At 47.7% G+C, this 27,368-nt stretch overlaps 4 protein-coding genes across 5 annotated transcripts; 3 read left to right on the top strand and 1 right to left on the bottom strand.

Annotated features, from left to right (window-relative positions):
• Nucleotides 1–948: 948 nt before the first annotated feature.
• tbc1d13 (TBC1 domain family, member 13) lies at nt 949–7,398 on the top strand. Its single transcript, XM_062413353.1, has 12 exons — nt 949–1,173; nt 2,387–2,460; nt 2,554–2,594; nt 3,171–3,232; nt 3,568–3,667; nt 3,775–3,857; nt 3,973–4,132; nt 4,295–4,505; nt 4,588–4,751; nt 4,991–5,151; nt 5,238–5,295; nt 5,766–7,398. The coding sequence occupies exons 1-12, from the start codon at nt 1,151–1,153 to the stop codon at nt 5,829–5,831; spliced, it is 1,203 nt and encodes a 400-aa protein (XP_062269337.1). The 5' UTR covers nt 949–1,150; the 3' UTR covers nt 5,832–7,398.
• A 1,439-nt stretch (nt 7,399–8,837) lies between these two features.
• On the top strand, nt 8,838–13,173 carry thnsl2 (threonine synthase-like 2). Of its 2 annotated transcripts, none has more exons than XM_062413352.1 (9): nt 8,838–9,091; nt 9,649–9,898; nt 9,978–10,172; nt 10,658–10,810; nt 11,095–11,334; nt 11,788–11,936; nt 12,282–12,407; nt 12,514–12,668; nt 12,828–13,173. In XM_062413352.1, exons 2-9 carry the CDS (start codon nt 9,676–9,678, stop codon nt 13,042–13,044), a joined length of 1,458 nt encoding a protein of 485 aa, XP_062269336.1. In that variant the 5' UTR covers nt 8,838–9,091; nt 9,649–9,675; the 3' UTR covers nt 13,045–13,173. The 2 variants fall into 2 exon arrangements, with proteins under 2 accessions (XP_062269336.1, XP_062269335.1); XM_062413351.1 differs by having other exon boundaries at nt 8,839–9,091; nt 9,671–9,898.
• Nucleotides 13,174–13,934: 761 nt separating this feature from the next.
• dqx1 (DEAQ box RNA-dependent ATPase 1) lies at nt 13,935–21,372 on the top strand. The gene is made up of 12 exons (XM_062413341.1): nt 13,935–14,210; nt 14,794–15,134; nt 15,281–15,474; nt 16,114–16,558; nt 17,206–17,514; nt 17,609–17,708; nt 18,023–18,181; nt 18,637–18,828; nt 18,912–19,037; nt 19,390–19,580; nt 20,217–20,407; nt 20,619–21,372. The coding sequence occupies exons 2-12, from the start codon at nt 14,826–14,828 to the stop codon at nt 20,812–20,814; spliced, it is 2,412 nt and encodes an 803-aa protein (XP_062269325.1). The 5' UTR covers nt 13,935–14,210; nt 14,794–14,825; the 3' UTR covers nt 20,815–21,372.
• Nucleotides 21,373–21,642: 270 nt separating this feature from the next.
• On the bottom strand, nt 21,643–26,900 carry smyd1a (SET and MYND domain containing 1a). Its single transcript, XM_062413343.1, has 10 exons — nt 26,636–26,900; nt 25,001–25,177; nt 24,374–24,587; nt 23,952–24,082; nt 23,768–23,806; nt 22,654–22,843; nt 22,485–22,571; nt 22,238–22,401; nt 21,932–22,100; nt 21,643–21,848 (listed from the first exon to the last, which is right to left on the bottom strand). Exons 1-10 carry the CDS (start codon nt 26,770–26,772, stop codon nt 21,744–21,746), a joined length of 1,413 nt encoding a protein of 470 aa, XP_062269327.1. The 5' UTR covers nt 26,773–26,900; the 3' UTR covers nt 21,643–21,743.
• Between the last annotated feature and the right edge of the window lie 468 nt (nt 26,901–27,368).

Raw genomic sequence — 27,368 nt, 5'->3', positions numbered from 1 at the left:
TTATCTATTGTATTGCCAAATACTTATATTTATACCCGTACTATATATCATATATTATATCATACTCTTTATATATTCTTTGTATATATAAGTCTATATACACATATTTATACATGTGTACATGTTGTTATTATTATATTTTACTATTATTATTATTATATATACTGTTGCTGCTATTATTACTATATACTGCTATTATATTGGAATAATTACTTTCATATATAAATATATATTATATACTATATATACTGTACTATTTTTTATATACTGTCCAACAGTAACATTCGATCATATCATCAGTACTATTACCATCATCTGCCACTGCACCTTATCTAACTATTTATCTGGTGTTTCTGTTTTTATTCTTTCTACCGCAATATACTATATTTTATATTTTATATTTTATTCTATTGTATTTTATTGTATTCAAATGTACCGGCTGCTATGACGACTTAATTTCCCTTCGGGGATGAATAAAGTAATCTATCTATCTATCTATGTCGTGGTGTCTGTCTCTCTCTGTGTTGTGGCGTCTGTCTCTTGGTGTCTGTCTCTTGGTCTCGAGGTGTCTGTCTCTCTGTGTCATGCTGTCTGTGTCTCGGTGTTGTGGTGTCTGTCTCTCTGTGTTTTGGTGTCTGTGTCTCTGTGTTGTGGTGTCTGTCTCTGTGTTGTTGTGTCTGTCTCTGTCTCATGGTGTCTGTGTCTGTGTCATGCTGTCTGTCTTTCTGTGTTGTGGTGTCTGTCTCTGTGTCATGGTGTCTGTCTCATGGTGTCTGTCTCTCTGTGTTGTGTCGTCTGTCTCTCTGTGTCATGCTGTCTGTCTTTCTGTCTCATGGTGTCTGTCTCTCTGTGTTGTGTCGTCTGTCTCTCTGTGTTGTGTCGTCTGTCTCTCTGTGTCATGCTGTCTGTCTTTCTGTCTCATGGTGTCTGTCTCTGTGTCATGGTGTCTGTCTCATGGTGTCTGTCTCTCTGTGTTGTGTCGTCTGTCTCTCTGTGTCATGCTGTCTGTCTTTCTGTCTCATGGTGTCTGTCTCTCGCTGTTGTGGTGGAGACGGACCGGAAGTGACAGCAGCAGGACTTCCCTTTGACTTCCCTGTGTAGCTCAGTCCTTCTGGAGACAGCTGGAGGAAAGTCCTCCGCGTGTCCCGACATGTCCACAGCCTACAGGAACAGGTGAGACTCTGTCCCTCTCAGGACACACGGTCCGTTAGCACCAGGTGCTAATCATTCATTTAGCTCATGCACTTGTTGTTAGCTAGCAGCAGCTAACAACACGAGCTAAGTGAGGCGTTCGCACAAAGAGCCGCAGGAACACGCGTCACTCACGTTGTGTGTTTGTGTTCATGTGAAGACTCAACGTGTGAAGTCAGAATCAACGCGTTTCACAAGCTAACTGGTGTAGCATCTCTGTCGGCTCACCAGCTAGCTCCCTGTTAGCACATCAGCTGACACACTTCCTCCAGCCGCAGCTGGCTAACAGCTCGGGCTAACAGCTAGCATCCAGCTCTGTGTGAACTGTTCTCATGGTAAATTAGCTCATGAATGGTTAAACCTGACACTGGTCATTAAACGAGTCAGTTACTGTAAACACATTGACCCACTGTGCAGATCTCCATAACCAGGAACTGACTCAAACCATCAGCTGATGTGTGTTTAACTCATCTGAACCTGCTGTCTTCCATGGGCACCAGAGTAAACACCATACAACTCTTAATAGATCAATTTAATTCATGTCCCCATAAAATCTTCTGTGGATATGAGACTTTTCCAGACATGATAATAATAATACGTTTTATTTAACGACACCTTTCTCTACAGCGAAGGACTCTACTTTATCATAAATAAAGAAATGCTATGTGTAATAAAACCCTGAGCAGGAGACGCCAGCATCAATACAACATGTTTCACTGTCTGTGTTCATCTGGTGAAATGAAAACTGTTGTTTTACTAAACAAACAATCAGTACCTTCTGTTAAATAAACACTGAACTCGACTCCCACTGAAAACAACAAAAATATTCACTTTGCAAACCCAGGCATTCAAGAGACATTATACTAACTTGTTTACATGTCAGACCCTTGAAATAGATTCATAATTAGGAGACACCGTCAAAGAAGGTTTGGATTTTACCTGATGATGGTGCACATGATCATAAATGAAGGACCCGTCTGATAGAATGTGTACAGCAGGTTGGTTTTCCACCTCCAAAGTTTCAGTCACTAATGTTATAGAACTTTATGTCAAAGAAAACATATTCTCTATTTGAAGATATCCACAAAAACCAGTCTTTGATTTAGAGGCTGTGAAACTAGAAGGTGTAAGTGTGATGTAGCCTGTAGAGTGTTACAGATCAGTGGTTCTGACCTGGTTCTGACCTGTGTTTCAGAATACAGGAGTTCAAAGTCGCCCTGAGTGAAGAACGCATTGACCTGAAGACTCTGAGGGAGCTCTGCTTCAATGGTGACTCCCACATCTTCCGGTATCTTGTGTAATATAATTGTTGTGTGTTCTTCTATTCTGCTGTGTTTGAGCCTCTTCTCGTATTCCACCCAGGAATCCCATTTGAAGGAGGAATACGAGCCCTTTGCTGGAAGGTGAGCGACTCCTCCTCCTGATTTACCATCACATTCTGAATGATTCACTTTTATCAGATACAAAACAATGTTGAGCAAAGCTCCTCTCAGTATCTCATGGAAAACTTACATTACTTCTACATTAAAAAAGGGAGCAGCATTGTTTTCCCCCTGAGTAGCAATCTGTACAAAGTGCATGTCAAGGGTTTAACTGTAAAAAATAGTTTATAAATTCAAAATGTATAATTTATAACTATGTCGAGCTCCTAAATTAACTAAAAAAGTGGAATCCTGAATACAGAGAGTCTTTGGTTCATCTCTAATTGTGTCAATGGACTGCAAATAAAGATGGAGGACATGACGGCTCCCAAAAGTGGAGCCACAACATCTCATTTGCCCCCTGGTGGCTGGCTGCAGTATAGGTCATAGACTCTGCCTCCTCAGTGTTAGTTGCTGGGACTAAAACTATTATAGATGGTTTCTGTAATTTCAGGTAGTTCTTATCTCCCTGATGTTCAAGATGTCAAGTTTCTGATCAGTTTGGTTTAAATTAGTCGTTTGTACTTGTGACTCGTGATTGTTTCCTCCTCTTTTCAGATCCTTCTTAATTACCTCCCCCTCGATCAGACGATGTGGGAGTCGGTCCTCAAGAAGCAGAGGTTAGTCATCGGTTTACGTTCGATCACACGCTGCTTCATTTTCATTTGAAGGATCGTTTGGTGTCTGTACACCTAAATCAGCTGATGACATTAGCTAATGTTGTTAGCTGATTAGAGAAGTACAGGACACTCACTTCAGCGGTGACCCACCGAACCTGCTGCTGTTTATTAAGGTTTAAAAACCACCGCTGCAAACCTTTGCTCCAGTTTCCTTGTTTGAAAACAGACGATGTCAGGTCTGCGACCCCCCCCTCTGAGAAACTAGCATCAGAACATTGTAGCATGAAATATAACTGGTTGATTGATTTGATGTCTTCGTCCCGGGTTTCTCTCAGGGACGTCTACTCCCAGTTCTTAAAGGAGATGATCATCCAGCCTGGTATTGCCAAAGCCAACTTGGGCCTTTCCAGAGAGGACGTGACCATGGAGGATCATGTGAGTGATCTGTGTTCTGATCAACAGGTCACATGAGCCTTTGCTTCAAGGTGTAACATGACTGGAGCAGAAACTGATTCTCTGTTTGTGTAATTTCATTATTTCAGCCTCTAAATCCAAACCCCGACAGCAGGTGGAATAACTACTTCAAAGATAATGAGATTCTGCTCCAGATCGACAAGGATGTAAGGTACGACTCGTCCTTTACTCGTTTCCCTTTGTTCTTTCCACTTCCTGTCATGTTCCATCACCTGGTATTAAGATGGTTTAAAAAAAAGAGATGTATGGTGTTTGCATGTGTCTAGGCGTCTGTACCCAGACATGGCGTTTTTCCAGCGACCCACCGACTACCCCTGCCAGCTGATCTTGGATCCTCAGAACGACTACGAGACGCTGCGACGCCGGGTGGAGCAAACCACCCTGAAGGCACAAACCGTGAACCGCAACCGCAGCGGAGTCACCAATGTACGTGTGTGTGTGTGTGTGTGTGTGTTCAGTGGTCATGGAGTTAAGGATCATTAAAAAGTCCCTTAACGTCTGTCCCTGGACGGTAGGTTCTAAAAAACATTGTTTTCTGTCTTTGGAGAATCTTTCCTCTTTCAAAGAACCTGAAATGTCTTCTCTCAGGTCAGCTCTCCTGGGAAGTCCTTTAACCTGTATCCGTCTAATGAGTACGAGGTGCTGCCCAATGGGAGCGAGGCCCACTGGGAGGTGGTGGAGCGGATCCTCTTCATCTACGCCAAACTCAACCCCGGGATCGCCTACGTGCAGGGCATGAATGAGATCGTCGGGCCCATTTACTACACCTTCGCCACGGATCCAAACAGTCAGTGGAACGGTGGGTTATGTTTGAACGTCCGAGAAGTTTCCTCCTCTGCAAATACTCTTAATCGCTCAGTGACTCGTGTTTCGTTATTCAGAGCACGCCGAGGCCGACACCTTCTTCTGCTTCACCAACCTGATGTCAGAGAACAGAGACAACTTCATCAAGAGCCTGGACGACTCGCAGTGCGGCATCACCTACAAGATGGAGAGTGTGTACTCCATGCTCAAAGAGAGAGACCTGGAGCTCTATCACAAACTGGTGAGGTCAAGCCTCAGGATCGATTAGATAAAGACCAGACGCCTGCAGAGGTGAATGTAGGCTTATCATGTGAGGAAAGTACAGAGCTCTGCTCTGTGTTTCTGTCCGTCTGCTCAGCAGAGGCGTCCTGGACAGGAGTCACTTATCCTCTGTGGTAGTTGGGTGAAGAGAAATCTTGACTTGTCATTGTGTTTGAACAGCTTGAGTCAAAACCCTGACTTTGCTCTTTCGTTCCACAGGAAGAGCAGAACATCAAACCTCAGTACTTCACTTTCCGCTGGCTGACCCTGTTGTTGTCTCAGGAGTTTCTCCTGCCGGACGTCATCCGCATCTGGGACAGCCTGTTCTCTGACGAGGGCCGATTCCACTTCCTGCTCCTGGTCTGCTGCGCCATGCTCATGTGAGCTGCTCAGATTCTGGTTCCGTGTCTCGTTCAGATCTGCTCGGACTCTTCATCTCAGTCACGTTGATTTCCTCTGTTCACAGACTTATCAGAGACAATCTGCTGGCAGGAGACTTCACAGTCAATATGAGATTACTGCAGGTAAGACTTGTGTTATATGACACGTGGTATTTAGTAGAGTGACTTCATCCACCAAGGCCCATCGGTCCATTAAACCAAGACCATGTAACTGTTACTGAGCAACAGCGCCCCCTGCAGCCACACAAGGTGATGAACTCTGTGGGTCTCTGTGTCTGATGGAGTGTCTCAATATGTTGACTGTTTCCTCCCACTGGATATTACCCATGATCCTCTGCTTCCTGAACCTGAAGAGCTGCTGCTGTAACAAATCCACCAAACTGTTCAGAATTCTTCATGTTTCACAGTTTCCTGCTGAATGTTGGAGATAAACTCTGGTTCTTAATAACTTCAGTCTTTTGAACTGATCTCAGTTCAGCTTCACTCTTCAACTGCAGCTGATTCTGAGTCTTTTACACCTTGCTCGTTTCAGACCCTCAGACTTTTCAGCTTCATATTCACACAGGCTGATTTCTTGTCTTTCCTCCTCTCAGGATTACCCCATCTCAGACGTCCACACCATCTTGACGAAGGCCAAAGATCTGCAGGAGAACTCCTAACCGGTTCCCTCTGGTCCTCGTGCCTCCTCTCAGATGTGGTAGGTGGGAGCTCGAGCGTTAGAACTTTATCACGTCAGATTTGTCGTGAGAGGACTTGATCAGTGAGGACAGATGCTCCCTGCTTTAACTCGATGTGTGGTTAGCAGGGGCCGCTGTGGAAACCTGGAGGACTTGTTGAAATTAAACTGTTGCTTCCTCAAAAGGAGAGGGAGATGCCACCCTCTTCTTGATGCGTTATGGGAAAAGGCTGCCTTGGTACGCGGGGGTCATCCTCTCGCAGCCTCCTCTCCCACAGAAAGGTGTCGAGATCCCTCACTGAACATCTGAGGGAGAGGGAGCCGCGTTCACCTGCGTCACTGATGTTCGAACTGAAGCCAGGAACAGACCAGACTCCTGCTGCCATCATGTTTCTGTCAGATTGAGTGTTGAACTGGGATTAACAGTGCATGTTTGTTCTCATTTTTAAAAGCTGAACCTTTTTAATGTAAGGAACATGTTTGCCATATTAGTTTACCAACGTGAAACAGGAAACCGTGTTTCTGGCTAAATATGAGAAAATATGAAGTGATGGGTCTGTTGCATAACTATCTGTCTGAAAATCCTTATTGTCTGAGTGTTGTGTCTCTAACATGAGAGAACACATGGATGATCAGTGTCGTGTACGGGCGCCGCCATCTGGCTCTCTTGACGTCTTTTGGAGTCTGTGTGAAACTGAGGCCCAGAGGAGGCAGAGGCCACGTTTCCTGGGAAAATTAAGTATTTCTCATTTGTAGAATTTTATAATAATTTTTGCAAACCATCCTGAGCAGTAAGGCAGGGCATGGAAGGCTCATGATTTTTCCTTTCCTGCTCCAGAAGATTGGATCATCTGAATATTAACACGCTTTTGAAACACTGGACATCCGCCAGTCTTCACATGTACCTCAAAAGCAGTTCGTATTCCAGCTGCAGCCATCAACAAGTGACTGGAGATTTGCTATTCAGGATAATTAGAGCAAAGTACATTTAACTGAGACACATTCTGCTCATACACAGGTATGAACTAAGCTTTAAAGGACACACAGCCATGTGTCCAGTTTGTTTTGAACTCTGAGGATCCTTCGTTGCTCGGGAGTGGAAGGACGTGTTGGAAGGAGCCTCTGAAAAGGGACAATGTGGTCGCACCATCTTCGAATGCGGCCTCTGGAGGATACTGCTCCTGAAGTGAGACACGGCTGTTGTGTACAGAAGTATTCAGACTCTTCCACCGTTGTGTTCAGGTTCGTTGTGTTGTGTTACTAATCCTTCAAATGATCCAGAGGGTTAACCAGAGTCACAGCTCCTGTGGTGACACGGAGGAGAGGATCCTCTCTGGAGCTGAGCATGTCCAGGATCAGCATCGTGTCCTCAGCACTGGAAGGAAATCCTCTGATTCTAGCTCCCAGCTTATAAGATGATAAATACAGAAGATCGGTCTCTCTAACTATTTACCGAAATAACTTTTCTTTTCTTTTCCTTGATTGTCCTATACTCTAAATTCGTAATATCTTCTGTCTTCACTCATTAAAACTTTATTCTCATCACATTACGACTTTATTCTTGAGTTTTCTGATTATTTGTTCCTCCACATGACGCTGACGCTCCATCGTTCCTCAGTCGCTGGGACATGGAAGAAGTTCAAGACGAGCTTCTGTAAAAAGACCTTTTCACGTTCATCTTCAGTCAGGGGTGAAGTCCACAATGTTCACTTTCAACTGACAAACACACGTTTGAGCATTTGAAAGTAATTTTTTATATTTTGAGGGAGTGTTTAGAATTAACATTATTCCTCATGTTCCTCTTTGCTCTGTGTATTTATTTCTCTCTGAGGGTTATAATATTCTGTTTTATGCTATTTGCATGGTTCAAGTTTTGTAAACACATTTTGTAATGTCTCCAGTGTCAGACTTGTATATATGTTTTTACATGTCTGCATTCAAATTAAAGATTGTACAAATCAAAAGTCTTGTTTTATTTATTCAAGAATAAGTCTTGAAACTAATGTTTATATTTAGTTCTGATCATTTTATTGATATTAATATTAGCATTTAGCGTTAGCATTTGGCTCTTTAGCCGTCCACGACGCTTCATTGTCCGTGACGTCATCGCGTGGCTAACGGTTACGCAGGGACGGACTGTGTTTCATTTATGGTTCCACGAGCTGTTTGTGCTGAAAACAATTCACCCCCCGAGCAGTAGGTGGCGCACCGGAAGACGAGCTTAGAGAAGCCAACCTCTTGAGGTATATAGAAGAAGTCCACGCTGGTTTATTTACGTCCTCCCGGCTCCTCACACAGTGAACGATGGCAGCTAACAGAAAAAGGATGTTGATGACGCGACAGTTTTTGCTGAATAAAGTGACACCCAGCGGGTCGTAATGCTTATGTTATCGTGTCTTAACGCAGCGGTTCCCCGGTCTTGTTTCCGAACTGCGTTTCTAATTCAACAGCTGCAACAGCTTGAAGCTACACGGAGGCAGCTAGCTTCCCCGCAGCTTCCACACACAGTCAGCACGGACACCCGATACTAACTACTACCGTTAGTTAGTATCGATCTAAAGTGTTTGCTTCTAACCTGACGGTGTTTGAGAGAGTGTCATGAGCCGTGGGATTAAAGTCAGCGGGTTTTTGCGCTGTTCCCACCGCAGTTAGCATGGTGGCTAGCCCGCTAGCCCCGTTATGAAAGTTCGTTATAACAGTATGTGACCGTACACACATACCGTAAGTGCTCTAACCAGCCACCGTCAGCCGGACAACGCCGCTGGCTTAACACACTTGTCACATTAATCATAGAGTCGTAGTTGTGATTTTGGTTTATTGTGATGTAGGGAATGGAACAGGAAGTTTCCATTCCGAAATGCTGGCGTTAGCGGACCAATCACAGCCAAGGGCTATCCGTGGGCTCTCCGCCATTTCGACGTGTAGTTCAGAAAAATGAGAGCTGCACGAAAAGCTCTCCGAGGAGCCGCGGAGAGGCCCGGAGAGGGCGTTCCTATCTGTCCGTGTCCGTCAAACCGGAGAAGCACACATTGGCCGAGGTGCACGAAGAGCTCTCCGTGCAGCCGGAGAGGGCGTGTCTCTGTCCGTGTCCGTCAAAACGGAGAAGCATAGGCCAGACGATCTGCACCGGACACTGACCGAGCACAGACCGGACACTGACCGAGCACAGACCGGACCGAGGAGCGGAAACAGCCGAGCAGCAACTTTGGTGCACGGATCAGTTCGTGACAGCTGATCGACTAGGTACACGCGCACACACACATACACACACACACACACACACACACGTCTTGATGTTCTCTGATCGGAGCAGATTCTGGAACAGTTATAATGTAACTGTTAGCTTCTATAATGATTGTTATTACATATTATTTATTGTTAAAGAAATGAGCGGACTTCCTATTATAACCAATGACTGTATATAAAGTATAGAGACAGTTGTAGAAGGAGATCACACCTGCTGGTGTCACGTGGTGAGTGGAAGGTGCAGCAGAGGAAACCCTGACTTGATGCATGATCCCCAGCAGCTGAACCGTGAGTCCAGACTAAGACGGAGGAATCGAACCTCGTTCATCAGCCTCTGAGCTGAATGAAGCGGTTCATGGTCACATGTGAACGTCTGCTCAACAATTGTCACATTATTTGTAAAGTTAACTCTATTTGTATAATATGTAATAATACATCAATCTGACCAGTCACGGTCTCAGACCAGTTCATCACTGGTTCATAGAGTGACCAGAACCCAGTCCCCATGTCTCATGAGTGAACTCTGGACTGTGGCTCCACTCGTTGTGCTGCAGTAACCACACGTGCCCCCTGCAGGTACGATGCAGTACTGCAGTACTCGTGGTGGTGTCCACGGATGGGACTTCAGGGACGTGCTGTTCTCAGGCTACGCTCCGGACGGGGGGATGTTCATGCCGGAGAACGTCCCGGTGCTGAGCCCGGACACCGTGAGAGGCTGGGGGGGGCGGTCCTACCCCGAGCTGGTGGTGGAGGTCGCCTCACTGTTCATCCCCAACCAGCTGATCCCCCGACTGGACCTTGAGGGTGAGAGACCTTCACCTCATCACCATCATCACCACCATCACCACCATCACCATCACCATTTCTCTCCCCCCCCTCTCAGTCCTGGTCAGTGAAGCTCTGTCTGGCTTCTCGCTGCCTGAGGTCGTCCGAGTCGCTCGGCTGAAGGACGGCCTCTCCGTCCTGGAGCTCTTCCATGGAGAAACCTTGGCCTTCAAGGACCTGGCTATGACCTGCACGGTGCGCTTCCTCGAGTACTTCCTGCAGAAAGAGAATCGCAGAGCTACTGTTGTCGTGGGTAAGAAAAGTGCACCTGTAACGTTATGTGATAAAACCAAGGTCCATGTTGAAGTGGTAAAAAACAATCAATGGAAATGGGGTTTATGGTAGATACTGCAACCAGCCACCAGGGGGCCCACCAGATGACTTGGCTTCACTCTAGGGAGCCGTCATGTCGTCCACGTGTCCCCATGCTCAGCTGCAGCTAAGGTTTGGATTTCTGTCCTTGTCGGTTCTAAAGGAGTTCTGATGAGACGGCAGGCGGGGGGGGGGGGGTGTGGAGATGGAGTTTGACCCGTTTATCAACACGAGTCGTAACTCTGAGCACAGATATCAGAAAAACATTCCTCAGGAGGATGAAACCCAGAGAGAAACACCTGCACGTGATCTTTTATTCCAGATGATGTCGTCCCACTTCACTTATTATTTTATAAACCTTCAGTTTCTATTCTACTGAACGTGGAATCAATGAGTCCTGTTGAATTAAAACCATCACGTCCTCAGGAACCTCCGGGGACACGGGCGGCTCGGCCATCCAGAGCGCTAAAGGTCTGTCAGGACTGGACGTGGTGGTGGTTTACCCTCAGGGACGCATCACCCCCGTCCAAGAGAGACACATGACCACCTGCCTGGAGGACAACGTCCACGTGTTCGCAGGTGAGGATTCAAAATAATAACGGTAATAAAATGAGTTTTACTCCTGTGATGAAATGTCTGTCCCATCTCTGTGAACACGATGTGTTGAGAACACCTTGAGGGGATTTCTTGAACTTTGAGACAAATGTTTACTGAGACTCGAAGATTTGAAGTGATTATAATGTGGGGGGGTCAAAGGTCGAGGTGACCTCTTGTGAAACTAGAAAAACCACAGAAGCTGAACTTGGTGGGAACAAACCACCACAGGGAGAGGGTTCTTGTTTCTCACAGTTTGGTCTCCGCAGCCGACGGCAGCTCTGATGACATCGACCAGCCTCTGCGGCGCCTGTTCGCGGATCAGGAGCTGGTCCAGTCTCACGGGGTCATGAGCCTCAACTCGGTGAACTGGTCCAGAGTCATGATCCAGCTCGCTCACTTCCTCTACGCCTACCTGGAGCTGAGCGGAGCCGGGCAGAGCGAGGCCGGTGCTGCTCTGCCCGAGCTGGAGGTGGTGGTGCCCACAGGAGGAGCAGGAAACATCGCCGGTGAGTTCAACACACACGTCCGGGTTCGATGCTCACGCGTCTCCAGCAGCTCTCACAGGAGCTGCTCACAGTGACAGTGAACTATCCTGATATGAAACATGAAGAAGAAGCAGATGCAGCATAAACATTACATTATTATTACAGAATAAAGTAAATGATTAGTCTCCATATAATCCAAACAACCTCAAAAGCCTGACATGAGTTCACCTTCATGTCTGAAACCAGATGATTGAATATCTGTCGTTAAATAAGAATCACCAGTGAAAGAAGTCTGCGTCTTTTTTTCCTACAAAGTTGAAGTAAGTAAAGAAAAGACTAGAAACTGTAACAGCGAGTGTTTTAATCCTTTTAGTTTGTAGAATGTCCCTGTGTAAGATATATCTACACAGATTTGAATCACACACACACAATATGTTAATAGAGGTGTACAGAACACGTTTGTTCTTCTCTCAGCTGGACTCATCGTCAAGCGAATGGGCGTCCCCCTGAAGCTGGTGGCCATGGTGAACTCTAACGACGTGGTTCACAGGGCCGTAACCGAAGGGGACTTTTCCATGGCTGCCAACGTCACACAAACACTGGCCCCCGCCATAGATATCCAGGTACTGCAGCTCCACAGCTCCACACACTGTACAGTCACTGATCAGTGAGACTTCAAGTGAACTGAATAATAATTCAGCATTTTGTGAAATAGACTTTCCGAGTCAGATGAGGAGTTTTGTATCTTTCTCATGTCTGTGTAAATGAGCTGAAGATATAAATCTGAAGCTCAATAACTAACACTTTGTGTCCTGTTGGTTTCATCTGCACACAAATAACAGATTTATTAGTTGTAACTGTTTCTTTATCTGTTATCTTCACCGAGATGAGTTCCAGCGACAGTCCCAGTGGTTCTGACATCTTGCATCAGATCTGTGGATCCACTGACGTTGTTCTTTCTTCTGTAGGATCCGTACAACATGGAGCGAGTGTTCTGGCTTCTGCTGGACAGAGACGGAGCCTCAGTGAAGAACATGATGGAAGAATTTCAGAACACTCATAAATACTCTCTGCCCGAACACCACCGCAAGCTGGTATCCATCGTTCCCCATTTACTGCTCAAACCTCCACTGTGGTTCTGTGTCTTCACCTCCCACCACCCACACACTGTCATGTTCTCTCCACCTGCTCTATCTCCAGCTGTCGCAGGTTTTATCGACTGGAACAGTGACTGATGACGGGATCCTGGAGACCATGAGGAGATGTTGGGATGAGAACCAGTACGTCCTGTGTCCTCACTCAGCTGTGGCTGTTTGGCAGCACTACCACTGTCCTCCTCGCCCTGGAATCAACAGGTCAGAGCCACATACACACAAAATGAGCTAAATCTGGAGTGAGCTGAATGCTAATGTAGCATGTCAGTGTTCACCATGGTCACCGTCTTAGTTTAGCCATCTTTGACCTTTCCTCTAGTTCTCCAGTCCTAGAAGTCACTTCTCAGTCTTTTATTGCAGGTGTTACATCGCAACAGCGTCTCCAGCCAAGTTCCAGGCCGCGGTGCAGCGGGCCGGCCTGACCTTTGACCTACCTGAGGCAGTGCAGGCGTTGGACAAGTTACCCACTCGATACCAGATCCTGGAGCGGAGCCCGGACTGGTGCAAAGACTGGGAGCAGACCCTGAGGGAGAAGATCCAGGCTGTGAGCGTCTCCAGGAAAAACAGAGGGAGTTAACTAATGAAGGATGTGATGATACTGTAGATTCCCTGGCTGAGGTCATGTGACTGTGTGGCTGAGGTCATGTGACTCAGGTCCTGATCTGTGTACCTTCTTATCTGGATCCAGTAAAAGATGATCACTGCCTGTTGTTGTCTCTTTGCTGGACTTTGGTTTGTTGAGTTCCACAACTTCACACCACATCAGCTCAGTTACATCATAAAGCACAAAGCACTCAGCATCTTCCTCACACATCTTTATTACCAGTGTAAATGTGTCTCCAGTGTCTTACGACAGGTGACCTCTGTGACCTCTGTGAGGAGTCCACCAGAGGACATTGATAATCATTGACTTCTGATCGACACATAATTAACCTCCAGGTCCACATGAGACTTTGCTTCTGTCAAATGAGTCTAATCAAAATAAAAGGTTTCAGTGAATTGATCTGTGATGGAAACCAACACTATGTAGCAGTTACTGAGCAGCAGCGCCCCCTGCAGCCTTCTCCTTGTTCACACTCAAACTTCAGATTCACATTAATCAAGCTGCTGCTTAATGTAGAACAGTTTCATATCGTTGATTTAAAAACACATCTTCATCAACTGAAGGACGGTCCAGGAGGCCAGTGGAGGATGAATGTGACCTCCTCTGAAGGACGCATCCTCAGTGAGACACAGATCCAGGAACTGGCCTTAAATTATATAATAATGATTAACTTAAATATTGAGATTTATTGCAAATTAACTGTGTTTTGTAGTGTGAAGGAAATTAAGTGACCCCTCGTGGTTATTTGGTATATTAAACATAGAGGTTTATAGTCAATACTGCGGTCAGCCACCAGGGGTCAGCGCTGGGATGTCCCTGTTTATTCTGAGGGTCCCTGAATGTAACACGAGCCTTGACAGCTCTGTATCCAACATGGCGGCTGTCCGCTGAAGCTGCGTCTGTTGTCCGTCAGTAGCCAGGAAGGAACCGGGAGGACGACCCGGGACAGACCGGGACAGACCGGGAGGATCCGGGAGGAACCGGGAGGACTGAGCCGGGGTTTCCGGTGTGTGAGGGCGGGACCCGGAGGAGCGAGCGGACACGACAGCAGCAGCGAGGCCGAGGGAGGAGAGAGTGTTCCGGGTTCGATTGTTCACCTGTCCGCTGACATGTCTCCAGGCTGAGGCCACGTCCCATCGGTGCGTGTGTGTCCACCATGTCTGTGTGTGTGTTGTTTGTTTGTATGTGTGTGTGTCCACCATGTCTGTGTGTGTTGTTTGTATGTGTGTTTGTGTGTCAACCATGTCTGTGTGTGTGTGTTGTATTTGTATGTGTCTGTGTGTTGTTTTCGTGTGTGTGTGTGTGTTGTTTGTATGTATGTGTCTGTGTGTTGTTTTCATGTGTGTGTGTGTTGTTTGTATGTATGTGTGTGTGTGTTAAATATCAGATGGAAATAATCATAAAGACAAAGTTTTTTCATCTGAAGGACAGACTGCCATAACATCATATTTATATTCATCTTCACTCAGATATCATCACAGTGGAATAAACAGGTTTGCTTCTTTTGTCCATCCTCTGTTTGTCTCCACCCGGGTGAGATGCTCACTTATTATCAGAGACACATTCTGCTCTTCTTCATGTTGATAGTTTGTGTTATTAATGTAAAGCGTCTGGGTGGAGACTCTGGTTAAATGTCTATTATGGATATTGGTGGATATTATTAACTTGAAACTACATTTCAAACGTGCTGAGTTCACGTGTGATGTCACTTCCTGTCTGCAGGTCGCCCCTCACTCCTTCACCCTCTCCTGAAGATGGCATCGCCCCCAGTGAAGCCCTCCACCACCTCCTCCTCCCCGGCCCTGGACTCCCTCTCCATGTCCTCGTTCCTCTCCGGGGAGCTGGACGATGAGGTGGACGGAGGGGACGGAGAGGACGAGGGTCTCGGGGACCTGGAGGTGAACCCGTACGACAGCCTGCCCTTCTCGTCCAGGTACTACTCGCTGCTGGAGCAGAGGCAGCAGCTCCCCGCCTGGAGGCTGAGGCCCAGTCTGCTGGAGCAGCTGGAGAGTCACAGCATGGTGCTGCTCAGTGCTCCCAGTGGGAGTGGGAAGAGCACCCAGGTAACCAGCAGCTCACCTGATCCACATGTCCTCATCATACAAGTCCATGTCTTTATTAGATAGTGAGATGCTGATGTGAGACGTTGTGTTAAGTGTTGAGGACCTGGTCCCTAATGTCCTCAGTGACCCTGACCTCCTCCCTGCAGGTGCCTCAGTGGTGTGTGGAGTACGCGCTGTCATACGAGTTCTGCCAGGGCCTGGTGTGCTGCTCGCAGCCATACGCGCCGGCGGCCGTGAGCCTCGCCCTGCGTGTGGCCGATGAGATGGACCTCAGCCTGGGTCTGGAGGTGGGCTACAGGGTGTCACATGACGACAGCTGCACACCCGACACCCTGCTCAGGTGACTGCTCCGTTCACGAGTCCATTCTCTAGGTCACGTGACCACATGGGAGCGGACTGAACCAATCACACCGAGCGTCCGTGTTGTGTTTCATGGTTAGAACAAGAACCGCCTGCTAGTCACAGAGGTGTCAACGCTCACATGACTCAGAGAGCGAGTGAGCAAGTGAACAAGTGAACAAGTGAACGAGTGAACGAGTGAGCAAGTGAACGAGTGAACAAGTGAATGAGTGAGCAAGTGAACAAGTGAACAAGTGAGCGAGTGAGCAAGTGAACGAGTGAACAAGTGAGCGAGTGAGCAAGTGAGCGAGTGAACAGAGATGTGTTTTACTGTGGTTGAATTCAGAGTCGTCAGCAGAACCAGGATCATCCGTTCACCACAGCTCAGTCTTTATGTGTCAAACTCAATATGTACAGAGAAATGATTTCAGGGTTTAACTTCTGTAAAACCACAACTTCTTATTCTTACAAACTTGACACAACATGATAATTAGTGAGGTTTAGATGATATTGATGATCAGTTTTTCTCGGGGCAACTTAAAGTATTTCTGTAGAGTTTCAGTAAAACTCTTTGCTGTTGATGTTTCCAGTGGTTTCAGAACCTCAGAAACCATTAGTTTGACTGGTTTTGATTCTTCAGGTTTGTCAGCGACACGCTCCTGCTGGAGGAGATGATGTCCGACCCTCTGCTGCACCAGTACGGGGTGGTGGTGCTGGACGAGCTCCAGGAGAGGACCGTGTCCACCGACGTGCTGCTGGGCCTGCTGTGCGACGTCTGCCGCCAGAGGCCCGACAACTTCCGGGTGGTTCTCCTCACTCACCCCACGCTGGCTCCTCGCCTCTCTGGCTTCCTGGGAGACACCGTCCCTCACCTCTCTCTGGACAGTGTCCTCGCTGAGGCTGGGACCGGAGACCAGGAGAAGGAGGCCGGTGGCGGGGGGGAGGAGGCGGTGCAGAGCGTGGAGACGCTGTACAGAGAGCTGCCCTCTGGGAAGGAGCCGCTAGCCGCCGCCTGTCACATGGTGTTAGATCTTCACAGAAGAGGAGAGGCAGGAGATGTGATGGTGTTCCTGGCGAGTGCTCAGGTACAAGATCTATAAATCACATCCAAAGAATTGTTTACTAACGATGTCGTAACTCGAGGATTCATATGTTCCTACTCGAGAAAGTGTGAAGGAGCCGGAGGAGTGGGGGGTCTATGTGTGTGTGGGGGGGGGGGGGGGGGGGGGGGTCTGTGTGTGTCTGTGTCTGTGTCTGTGTCCGTGTTCTGTGTGTGTGTGTGTTTGTCTCTGTGTGTGTGTGTTTGAACCAGGACACGTCCACCTGAGAAGTCTCTGGTGTCTCGTGTCCTGGTTTCACTCAAACACAACAAAGGTGTGACACTGAGTGAAGTTTGGTTCGACCAGTTTTCTGTAGAAATAGAAACACGTTGTCCTGTGGACAGAAACCTGAGGACGTCCCCGATGAACGTTTCCACAGAGAATAAAGAGTCTCCAGGTCTGTGAGGCGCACCCCCCCCCCCTCCCCTGAGCCTTAAGGATATGTTCAACCTGAAATAAAACTACAAATGTTTTGAGGAGGGGTTATGAGCTGTACCTCAGCCAGCCACCAGGGGGCGATCAGGGGGATTTGGCTTCACTTTTGGGAGCCGTCATGTCATCCATCTTTATTTATGGTTTATGGTTAAAACACGGACTCTCCGCTCTCTTTCCTTCTTCTTTTGTCCGTGCAGGAAATTGAAGAGTGCGCCGCCCTGCTGGAGAAGGAGTGCGTTGCTCTGAGTCCTCAGCTCGGTTCTCTCAGGATCGTCCCTCTTCACGCCGGACTGGCTGGACTGACACAGAGGGTCTACGAGTCCGACCCTGAATCCTCTACGCTCAGAGGGATCGGCGGCTCCGAGGGGGGGGAGGGCGGCTCGGCGCCCGGAGCAGGAGGTCCGGCCCTCAAGAGGAAGGTCATCGTCACCGACACTTTGTCCGAGGCGTCCTTCTCTCTGCCGAGCGTTCGATACGTCATCGACACGGGGCTTCAACTCAAAACTGTAGGTTTAGGATTTTGAGCTAAACCAGATAAACACAGAACATTCTGAAGTTTAAAGAGTCTGAGACAGTTTCATGTTGTCATCGTCTCTTCAGGTTTACAACCCACAGATAAGAGCAAACTCTCAGGTTCTGAGGACGATCAGCAAACAGCAGGCGGACATGAGAGCTCAGAGGGTCAACAGTCTCCTTCCAGGTAGGTGGAGGGCGGGGGGGGGGATCCTGGTCCCCAGCGGATACACCCGAGTGCAGACTCTCACCCTGAGATTCACCACAACTGATTTTAAAGCTTCATGTTAGATTTGAGAAAGTTTGACTTTAGCGACCCCCGGAGGGAGAATCCTGAATTACTCTGGAGCTTTGAATTTCACTCTGTTAAATGTTCATTTTAGGTCACGTAGATTTGGTTGACCCTTCAGATATGGTTAATAATTGGTAATAAAATATTGATTTCATGGATTGAATTAATTATTTAAAGTAATTTATTAACTGTTGTCTCCTGCGCTTCAGGGCTGTGTCTCCGTCTGTACCCCCGGTCTGTGTACGAGGATGGGATGGCCGAGGCTCACTGCCCGGGGGTGGTGGAGGAGAACCTCAGCCACCTCGTGCTCCTGCTCAAGAGGCTGGACATTGCCGACATGGGACAGTGCAAGTTCCTGGACAGACCAGGTACCAGCAGGGTTCAAGGGATTTGAGGTTTAAAGTAGAGAAGATGTTTGATGTAAGGGAACAAACTGTTAGCTCAGCTCGAAGACGGTCACCAGCAGGAAACGACCAGTCACCACGGGCTGGATTTGAAATATATTTATGTATAAACCGGGTCAGATAGTTTCTCCACGTAACAGTTTCAGATCATGAAGAACTATATTGTGTGTTGATGAGAGTGACAACCATGTGACCATGTGACCATGTGACTATGTGACCATGTGACCATGTGACTATGTGACCATGTGACCATGACATCCTGTAGCGATAAGATGACCTAAAATGACAGAAACCTTTATGAGAAGACAGCAGACAGCCACTAGGGGGCAGACCAGGAGCTTTGGCTTCACTTTAGGACCCGACATGTCGTCCATCTTTATAATAACAACCAGTCCACTGAACTTGAACCTGCCTCTCAGCCCCGGAGGCTCTCATGCAGGCCCTGGAGGACCTGGACTACCTGGCAGCGCTGGACGATGATGGGAACCTGTCGGAGGTCGGCATCATAATGTCGGAGCTGCCTCTGGAACCATCGCTGGCTAAAGCTCTGATCGCCGCCTGCGAGTACGACTGCGTTGACGAGCTGCTCACGATAGCCGCCATGCTCACCGGTAACTGAACACTCACGTCTTTAAACAAAGTGGGAAATGAATTTCCAGCCACTGTTGAGGTCTGATCCGTCTCTTGTCTTCAGCGCCATCGTGTTTCATGGCGGTGGAATCCAGCCGAGAGGAAGCTGCCGTCACACACTGGAGGTCTCTGATGCACCCGGAGGGAGATCACATGACGCTCATCAACATCTACAAAGCCTTCACTGAGCGTACGTCCACCTCGACCACACACACACCAGCTGCTCAGTGTTTGTGAAGCAGCAGCAGATTGACATGTTCACACAACAGCAACACAACAGCAACACAACAGGACACGTCTGTTTAGTGCTTGTCTGAAAGCAGCTGTAGAAACGTGGTTGCTGATGTTTATTTAGAACAAGTGAAGTTTAGACGAAGAAAGTTTGGACGAATATGGAGTTTGTTTATTTTAGCATTATCAGCATTAGCCAATCAGGAGTGTTCACAGTGTTTTCGATGAAACCCTGATTGTTAACAGTGTCGACTTTGATCCATAAAACAACAGATGAGTTATTGAGTGACTTTCGGTCTTTGTCTGGTCAGATAATCGGGACGAGTCGTGGTGCACGACAAACTTCCTCAGTCCCGCCTCCTTGCGGCTGGCGGCGGTGATCAGGGCGGAGCTGCTGGAGGTGATGCAGCGAATCGAGCTTCCTGTTTCTCCTCCTGCTTTCGGGTGTCAGGACAACTGCACGAATATCAAGCGTGCGCTCATCTCAGGATTCTTCCTCAAGGTAAACAACCGGTTTCTCAGGATTGTGTTGTGGACGTTGAGCTGCTGTCGAGGTGATCGGCTCCTGAGTCGTCTCCAGACATAGCTCCCTCCATAGCTTCATGTTCTTACTTAATGTAAATATGAGGAATCCTAAAGTTCTGACATCTCCACTGGAGTATTAATAAAACATGATATCAACATTAAAGGTCAAAGGGAAAATATACTTATAGATGAAGTATCACAGAATAAATAAAGATGGACGATGCTCTCTTCCTTAAGTTTGATTTAACGTGTTTAGTTTTGTCCTATCTATTTACATGGAGGGGTTTCTGACATGTTCTGCAGCCAGCCACCAGGGGGCGATCCAAACGATTTGGCTTCAATTTAATGAAACCCTCCTGTCGTCCATCTTTATTTATGTTTTACATTTTAATGTGTTTATTGAAGCTATGTTACTGTTAGCATGCTAACAATAGCATTTATAGCGTTTTGCTACGTTATACTGTGACTGGTTTTCATCACATAATTAAAATCTTCTGCGTTTGTACCGATTTAACTTTTAAAAGAGTTTTTATATGAGCAGCTGTGCAGTTGTATCCAGCTTGTGACGGCTGTTGCTTGTGAAGTCATCTGAAGTTGTTCTCTTCCGGCTCAGCTGGCTCACGACGTGGACGGATCAGGAAACTACCTGCTGCTCTCTCACCGCCACGTCGCTCACCTGCATCCCTTCTCCTCCTACCGCTGCCGCCAGCCCTGCCCTGACCCCCCCGACTGGGTCCTCTACCACCAGTTCACCATCTCACGAGACAACTGCATCCGCATCGCTTCCGAGGTCCATCCCCAGATGTGAGTGGAGCTGTGAGAGGCTCCGTGGTGACGGGTTAGATGTGTCATGTGCTGCTGCTTTCACACAGCTTGTGCTAAGCTAAGCTATCGCATCCTGCCTCCAGGGGGCGCCTGGGACTACTTTGTCATTAACGTGAAAGCCTTGTCCCACCTGACGTGTTTTATTATGTCTGTAGAAGTCCAGTTGATAACCTCTCCTCTCCTGACGCAGGCTGGTGGAGCTGACGCCTCAGTACTACCTGGGAAACCTGCCGTCCAGTGACGGTAAGGAGCAGCTGACGGAGCTGAGGCAGAACCTGCAGGGCTGCGAGCGGGACGGAGGCCCGGCCCAGCCCGGCAGGACTCACAGGGACGCTGCCGGGCCGGGAGACAACGAGTCCGGCACCGACCTCTGCGTCGTCCAATGAGACGGAGCCGCCGCTCAGGAGAACACGTCACAGCCGTCACTTTATCGTCCCGCCTGAGATTTTACTGAAAACTCTAATGTACAGAAGTGTGTTGATATATCGTGTTCACAGAGACCAACTGGTGTCGTGCTGTTTGTCTTCATTGTACATTTGAATGTTATTTTAAATATTTTTTAATTTAATGAGGGATTTGTTAATGATTCAATCATTGTTCTCACTGTTTGTTATGTCGACACTAAAGTCACAGAGAAATATGTTTGAATCAGAAACTGGAAAAATGAAGGGAGGCGTAATAATTTATCAAACTCTGACGAATCCTTTTGTATTTAAAGTATTTCACTGAAACTCCTTCGTATGCGACCTTTGACCTTTACAGATCAGATGGTTCCTCACTGTGATGAAACTGCAGCCGTGATGTCACAGCTTCTATTTTCAGCTTTTTGATAAACTTTTTAAAAGTTTGATTTTCCGACTTAGTCGACAGTGAGAAATCTTTGTAAAGTGGATTTTTTAACAGGACGCAGAATGAGCTTTAAATAAAAGAGATTTTTTTTCATGTTTGGAAAAGTCTGCTCATTGATTTTTCATTTCACTGTCACTGTCAATAATAACTGTTGTATTTGAGATCATGTACAGATTTTTAAAAGTCCCATTCGACCCGGGAGTGAACGACTTGAGTCACATCACAGACGATTGGATAAGTAGCTTCAGTAAATGATGTGATGAGGTTTGAACAGCGTTCACAGATCATAATAAAAAATCTGACCATCAATAATATGAAGAATCAGTTATTCTGAATCACGTCTTTGTGTTTCAGTGATCACGACATGTTTTGTTATCTTTTATTGTAGAAAGCGTACACACAGCGAGTTGTGTTGCCTCTGCACGTGTCCCATGATCCAGAGGACAGGGGTCATGAAGCTGCACCGTCAACACGTGGGCGGGCTCTTCAGAGCGGCGTCCCTCATGGTGTGGTACCCCACCTCGTTCTCCCTGAACATCTTCAGCTCCATCTCCGTCTGCGCTCGCATGGACTGGAACCAGGAAGAGGAAACTGAGTGCAGCTCTGAGATAATGACGTGAAGATACTTCCACATATGAGAGACGTGTGGTTTACCTCCAGGTCTCTGGTGATGGCGTGGTTCGGTCCGTGTGTGACCATGAGGATCCCGTAGGCCGTGCAGATCATCCTGTGGCCCGCCTCAATCTGACCAGCGTGCCAGTGCGTGACGCCCGCCCGCATGATGGCCATGCCCAGCTGGGCGTTGTTAGGGTGATACAACTTCCTGAAGAGAGAAGCAGAGGATCAGGTCTGATGTACCTAGAGTCATCGGAGTCATTATTCTCATAGACTTCTATAGAAACGACCAGTGGAGTCGCCCCCTGCTGGCCAGTACACAGAAGACAGGTTTCAGAGACTCACGTGTATCCCTCCACCATCCGCTGGGCGTAGTGTGCCGCCTCGGAGAAGGACTGCAGGTAGGACAGCACCTCGCTGGCCACGCTGAGCACTCGCAGCTTGAGGAGGTGAGTGTCGGCCAGAACGTTCTCCTGCTTCTCCAGACAGTCAGTGCACAGCTTCACCACCTGAGACCACGGACACAAGAGCACAGACACGACTGACAGACAGAAGAAGGAGGGATGATCAAAGAGAAGCTGATGTGACGTACGTGATGATAATCGCCCTCAACCCGAGACGTCTCGATCTTCTCCAGATAATCTTCACTGAAGGCCGTCACCTCCTTCACCTCATCGGCCTGAGAGCAAAGCACAACCACGAGGAAGAAGCTGAGAACTGAGGAGAATCTGGATCTGAGTGTTGTGTCCGGTCTCACTCACTTTGCTTCCCTCGGCCGCCGCCATCATCAGCTCGTCCTTGGTGTGATGGCTGCAGTGATCACAGGTGCACTCGAAGTGGAAATGCTCCTTGAGCTTCTTCTGGCGCTCAGCGGACAGGTCGAGGAAATCCACGTAGCTGACGCTCAGCTCCACGCCCTCGGGGATTCTCTCCAGAGCTCGCAGCTCGATCCTGGGAAGAGGAGGAGAGGAAGGAGCCTGGTTCTCAGGAAGCTGGTGGTTCCTCTGCACACTGTCTGCCTCTGTCTCTGTCTCTGTCTCTGTCTCTGTCTGTCTGTCTCTCTGTCTCTCTCTGTATGTCTCAGTCTCTGTCTCTCTGTCTGTCTCTCTGTCTCTCTCTGTATGTCTCAGTCTCTGTCTCTCTGTCTGTCTCTCTGTCTCTCTCTGTATGTCTCAGTCTCTGTCTCTCTGTCTGTCTCTCTGTCTCTCTCTGTATGTCTCAGTCTCTGTCTCTCTGTCTGTCTCTCTGTCTCTCTCTGTATGTCTCAGTCTCTGTCTGTCTGTCTGTCTCTCTGTATGTCTCAGTCTCTGTCTCTCTGTCTGTCTGTCTGTCTGTCTGTCTCTCTCAACCATTTTCCTGCATTCAGCAGCAGTGCATGCTGGTATATGTTGTTCTGTTAGTGACCATGGATTGAACACCATAGATAGATATATAAAGGCTAGATGTCTCATCCGCGTTTCCGGTTAACGGAGTCAAACGTCTGCAAATGGCGGCCATTTTGCCACATGCAACTCGCCCACCCATAACATTGTGTTGGTAGTGGTACATGTATTTATTAAATAAAATAAAATAAAATAATTCTTTATGTATATTTGTAAACGGAAATCTTGTACCTATATAGAACACTATTCTTTTTAAGTATGCAGTGTCCTAACTACGTCTCTGACGTTTATAACAAACCAAACCGTTTAAAATCGGTTGAGAATTTAGCAAGTTATGTTTATTTAAAAAGTACGTACCACTGCAAGATGGCCGCCATGTGCGGGCGTTCGACTCCGTTGACCGAACTATCTAGCCTTTATATATATATCCATGTTGAACACTACCTTTCCCAATGCATTGTGGGACATCAAGGTGAGCAGCTGATGTACTTACCTCCTCTGAGAATGCAGAGCAGAGCTCAGAGCTGATTGGCTGCAAAAGAAAGAGACGGTGTCACAGAAGGAACATCGTTAGAAAACAGGAAACACTTCCTAAACACAGGAAGTCACATGGTACATAGTTAAAGAGCTGAGCATCAAGAGCTCAGAGGAACTGGCTCCACTCTGGTTTCACCTACTTGCCGTGGTTCAGGATCACGGTGCAGTTGGGCCAACAGTCGTGGTTCACCAGACACAGGTTCGGGAAGAGGCCGACCCCGACGGCCTGAAGGCCTCTCTGATCGCTCAGAGTGAATCCATTACACTTGATCTGCAGGGGGGGGGGGGGAGACAGAGAGAGAGAGAGAGAGAGAGAGAGAGGGAGAGAGAGAGCGAGAGAGAGGGAGAGGGACAGGGAGAGAGAGAGAGGGAGAGAGACAGAGAGAGACAGAGAGAGAGAGAGAGAGAGAGAGGAGGAGAGGGAGAGGGACAGGGAGAGAGGGAGAGGGAGAGAGAGAGAGGGAGAGAGGGAGAGAGAGAGAGAGAGAGAGGAATGAGCTGTGACTGATGTTGCAGTTCATGAAGTGTCATAATAAAACATTAATAATCAAACGACACTAACGATTCCAAAGATGTGTGAGATGTCTTCAGCCGAGTGCTTCTTCCTCCCGTGGGACCAGAACTGTGAGAAGGTGCTGACGTCGGCCTGGAGCTGCTTCAGCTCGTCCTCAGGCAGGTCGGACACGTGGTCCTGCAGCTGGTCCACAGAGATCAGCTGACTGTCTGAAGCCACGCCCTTGGTCTTGTGAATACGCCACAGAACCCGAGCTGCCAGACTGAGGACAGAAGATCTGAGGTGAGCGTCCCTCACGATGACGTCCAGATGTTTCTGTCCTTTCAGCTCGTTCCTCTCTCTGAAGTGTCTCTGATCGGTTATTTGATGATATGAAAACAAGCTGAGACGTGATGATTGATAGCTGAGGCTGACTGGTCCAGTCCATATATGGGCGGGACCTCACTACCACGGCTCCGCCCCACGATCTGACTGACAAAGATGTCATCACCACAAGATGGCAGCGTTTGCTTCGGAGATATTTTAGCTTCTTTTCTGATTCAGATTCTGAAGTTGGGACTTTGTTTGTTTATTATTTGTCAACAGTGTCAGGTTCACACCCTTTGTGTTTACATTTCAGACAACCTGTTCTACACACACACAGACACACACAGAGCTGCAGTGTGGTCGACCTACCGGATGTGCTCGCCAGGCGCCTTCCCGTTCTTCCTGATGGCGCCACACTCCTGCTTGTGCTCGTCCCAGCTCGCCGTCTGGCAGGTGCGGTCGCAGTAGTGAGCGAACTTACACTGAGCACAGCGGTGCAGGTCGGCCTGACGCCGGAAGCAGCTGTGGCAAACCTGAGAGAAGAAGCTGAGGAGCAGACCACAGGTCAGTGAAGGAGCCGCGAGAAGCGTCTCTCTAAAAACAAATAAAGAATCAAACTGGTCCCGGAACAAAACCAGTACACAGTTCATACGTTTCCATGACGCGTCAAACACAACTCCCTTTGCCACAGATACTCAAAGATTCATAACTGCATGAATAAACATCTGTTCCTAATAAAGTGCTCGGTGGAGTTTCATCTGAGAGACGAAAACACACTTTACAACCATTGTACACACATTTCATACACAAAATACACAAAGTACAGCTCTCTGAGTGTGTTTCCAAAAAAGTTAAGAACACGATCATCAACTTTGGCTGCTTGGATCCTGACAGCAAACAGAAGCATAGACACATACACACACACACACACACACACACACACAGTAGCAGCAGTATGTGTCTGAGTAAACAGTTTATTCAGAAGAGTCTGCTAGTCCAGAGAGCGATGATCAAACACACACACACACACACACACTCACACATACACACACAGACACACTAACAGATCTGTATCCAGGCTGCTCAGTTTGAAAGTTTCCATCAGGCAGACACAGAACATTATGAACCTGCTGAAGATCCGAGCAGAACAGAGGTTCAGCGTCACGTTGCACATTAAAACAAAATGAGCCTCAAACATTTTCTATCTCACAACAACATGATGGTTTCAGTTAATCACGAAAGAAGCTAAATAACAACAATTATTAAAGTGCTGGAGTTCCTCAAGGCTCCGTTCTCGAGCCTCTTCTGTTCATATGATGTCAAATATCCAAATCTAATTATACAGATGGTGACCAACTTTATTTAGACTACAAACACATCCACATTATATTTAATTCTCATATTTATTGTGTTAATTATCAAGCTTTAGAGTTTCAGCTGTTTCCTCTTGGTTCAAGTCCTCGTGCTAAGCTAAGCTAACAGTCAATGTACAAACACATGATTATGTTATTATTGTTGGTGTGTTTATGACCTATCATCACAATCTGGAGTCCTCACGCGACCAACATGTGGAACACATCAGTCCAGTTCTCAGTGATTTGAAAACTCAGGTATTGGTTCATTCATCTCTTCCAAAGTTCTCGGGTCTATAACCCTATAAAAACCTTTAGTGTTGCATGTTTTATATAAACAACACAGACAAATCTAAAGTGTGGATTTCACGACCGTACAACAGAAATTAATTTACTGCATGAAGAGAGAAGACAACATCAGATTTATGTTTATAATTTGAAAGCTTTTCTTTTAGTAGAGCCTCCTCACTCCAGAAATATGTGGAGTTCACATGACACCTCGACACGTCCTCACTGCTGGTGTCATGAGAATCTATAAGTGAGCTCAGGGACCAGGAACTTGATGTCCAGAACCCCCCTGCAGTGAAGGAGCCGGATCTGTCCTCCTACCTGTCCTGCACACCAGAAACCACAGCAGCCAGGAGACTCGTACCTGTCGAAGACCACGGCGGCGAAACTGGGTTCGGTGAAGACCACCTCCCCGGCGCTGAGCTCCTTGGTGGCCTCCAGGCCTCGACCTTTCTTGCCTGCATCAAACAGTGCAGCACTGTCCATGTTCCCGACTGTCATCGCACCGGCAGAACAGAAGACAGGAGTCCGAGGCGGCGGCGGGGGGGACGGGCTCAGGGGGAAGCTGCAGAGTCTGGAGAGTCCTCAGGGAGAACTTGCACCTCTTTCCTTAGCCCAACCCCTGCTGCAGCCAAAAATAACCTCACCTCCTCCAGGAGTAATACCACCTCCCCAGAGCGGGGTGGGGCGGGTGGGAGACGAGAGGGGCGGGTGGGGAGCAGGGGGACGGAGCCCAGGTTCAGATACACTGTGAGGCTCGTCCCCTTGTTTGGGTCGATTCCCTCTGGGATATTTTGGTCCACAGCAGCTGTGACTGTCTGTCAGAGCCGCATGACACGAAACAGATTCAGTGCATCTCTGCTTCTCTTTCTCTGTTCACGATACAGTGGACGTCCCTCTGGTCTCCGTCCCTCTGGTCTCCGTCCCTCTGGTCTCCGTCCCTTTGGTCTCCGTCCCTCACTGAACATTTCAAGTTGAGTTCTTTGGCCACCGGGGGGCAGCAGGACGAGCTGTCAATACATCACTGTCAGCAGCTTCTCACTCTATAAAAATGAAACCTGTCTTCTGTGTACTGACCAGCAGGGGGCGACTCCTCT

The sequence above is a fragment of the Platichthys flesus genome, chromosome 19, assembly GCF_949316205.1.
Source record: "Platichthys flesus chromosome 19, fPlaFle2.1, whole genome shotgun sequence".
Lineage (NCBI taxonomy): Eukaryota > Metazoa > Chordata > Actinopteri > Pleuronectiformes > Pleuronectidae > Platichthys > Platichthys flesus.
Note: the sequence above shows the minus strand (reverse complement) of the source record. Positions and strands in the feature narration are given on the sequence as shown.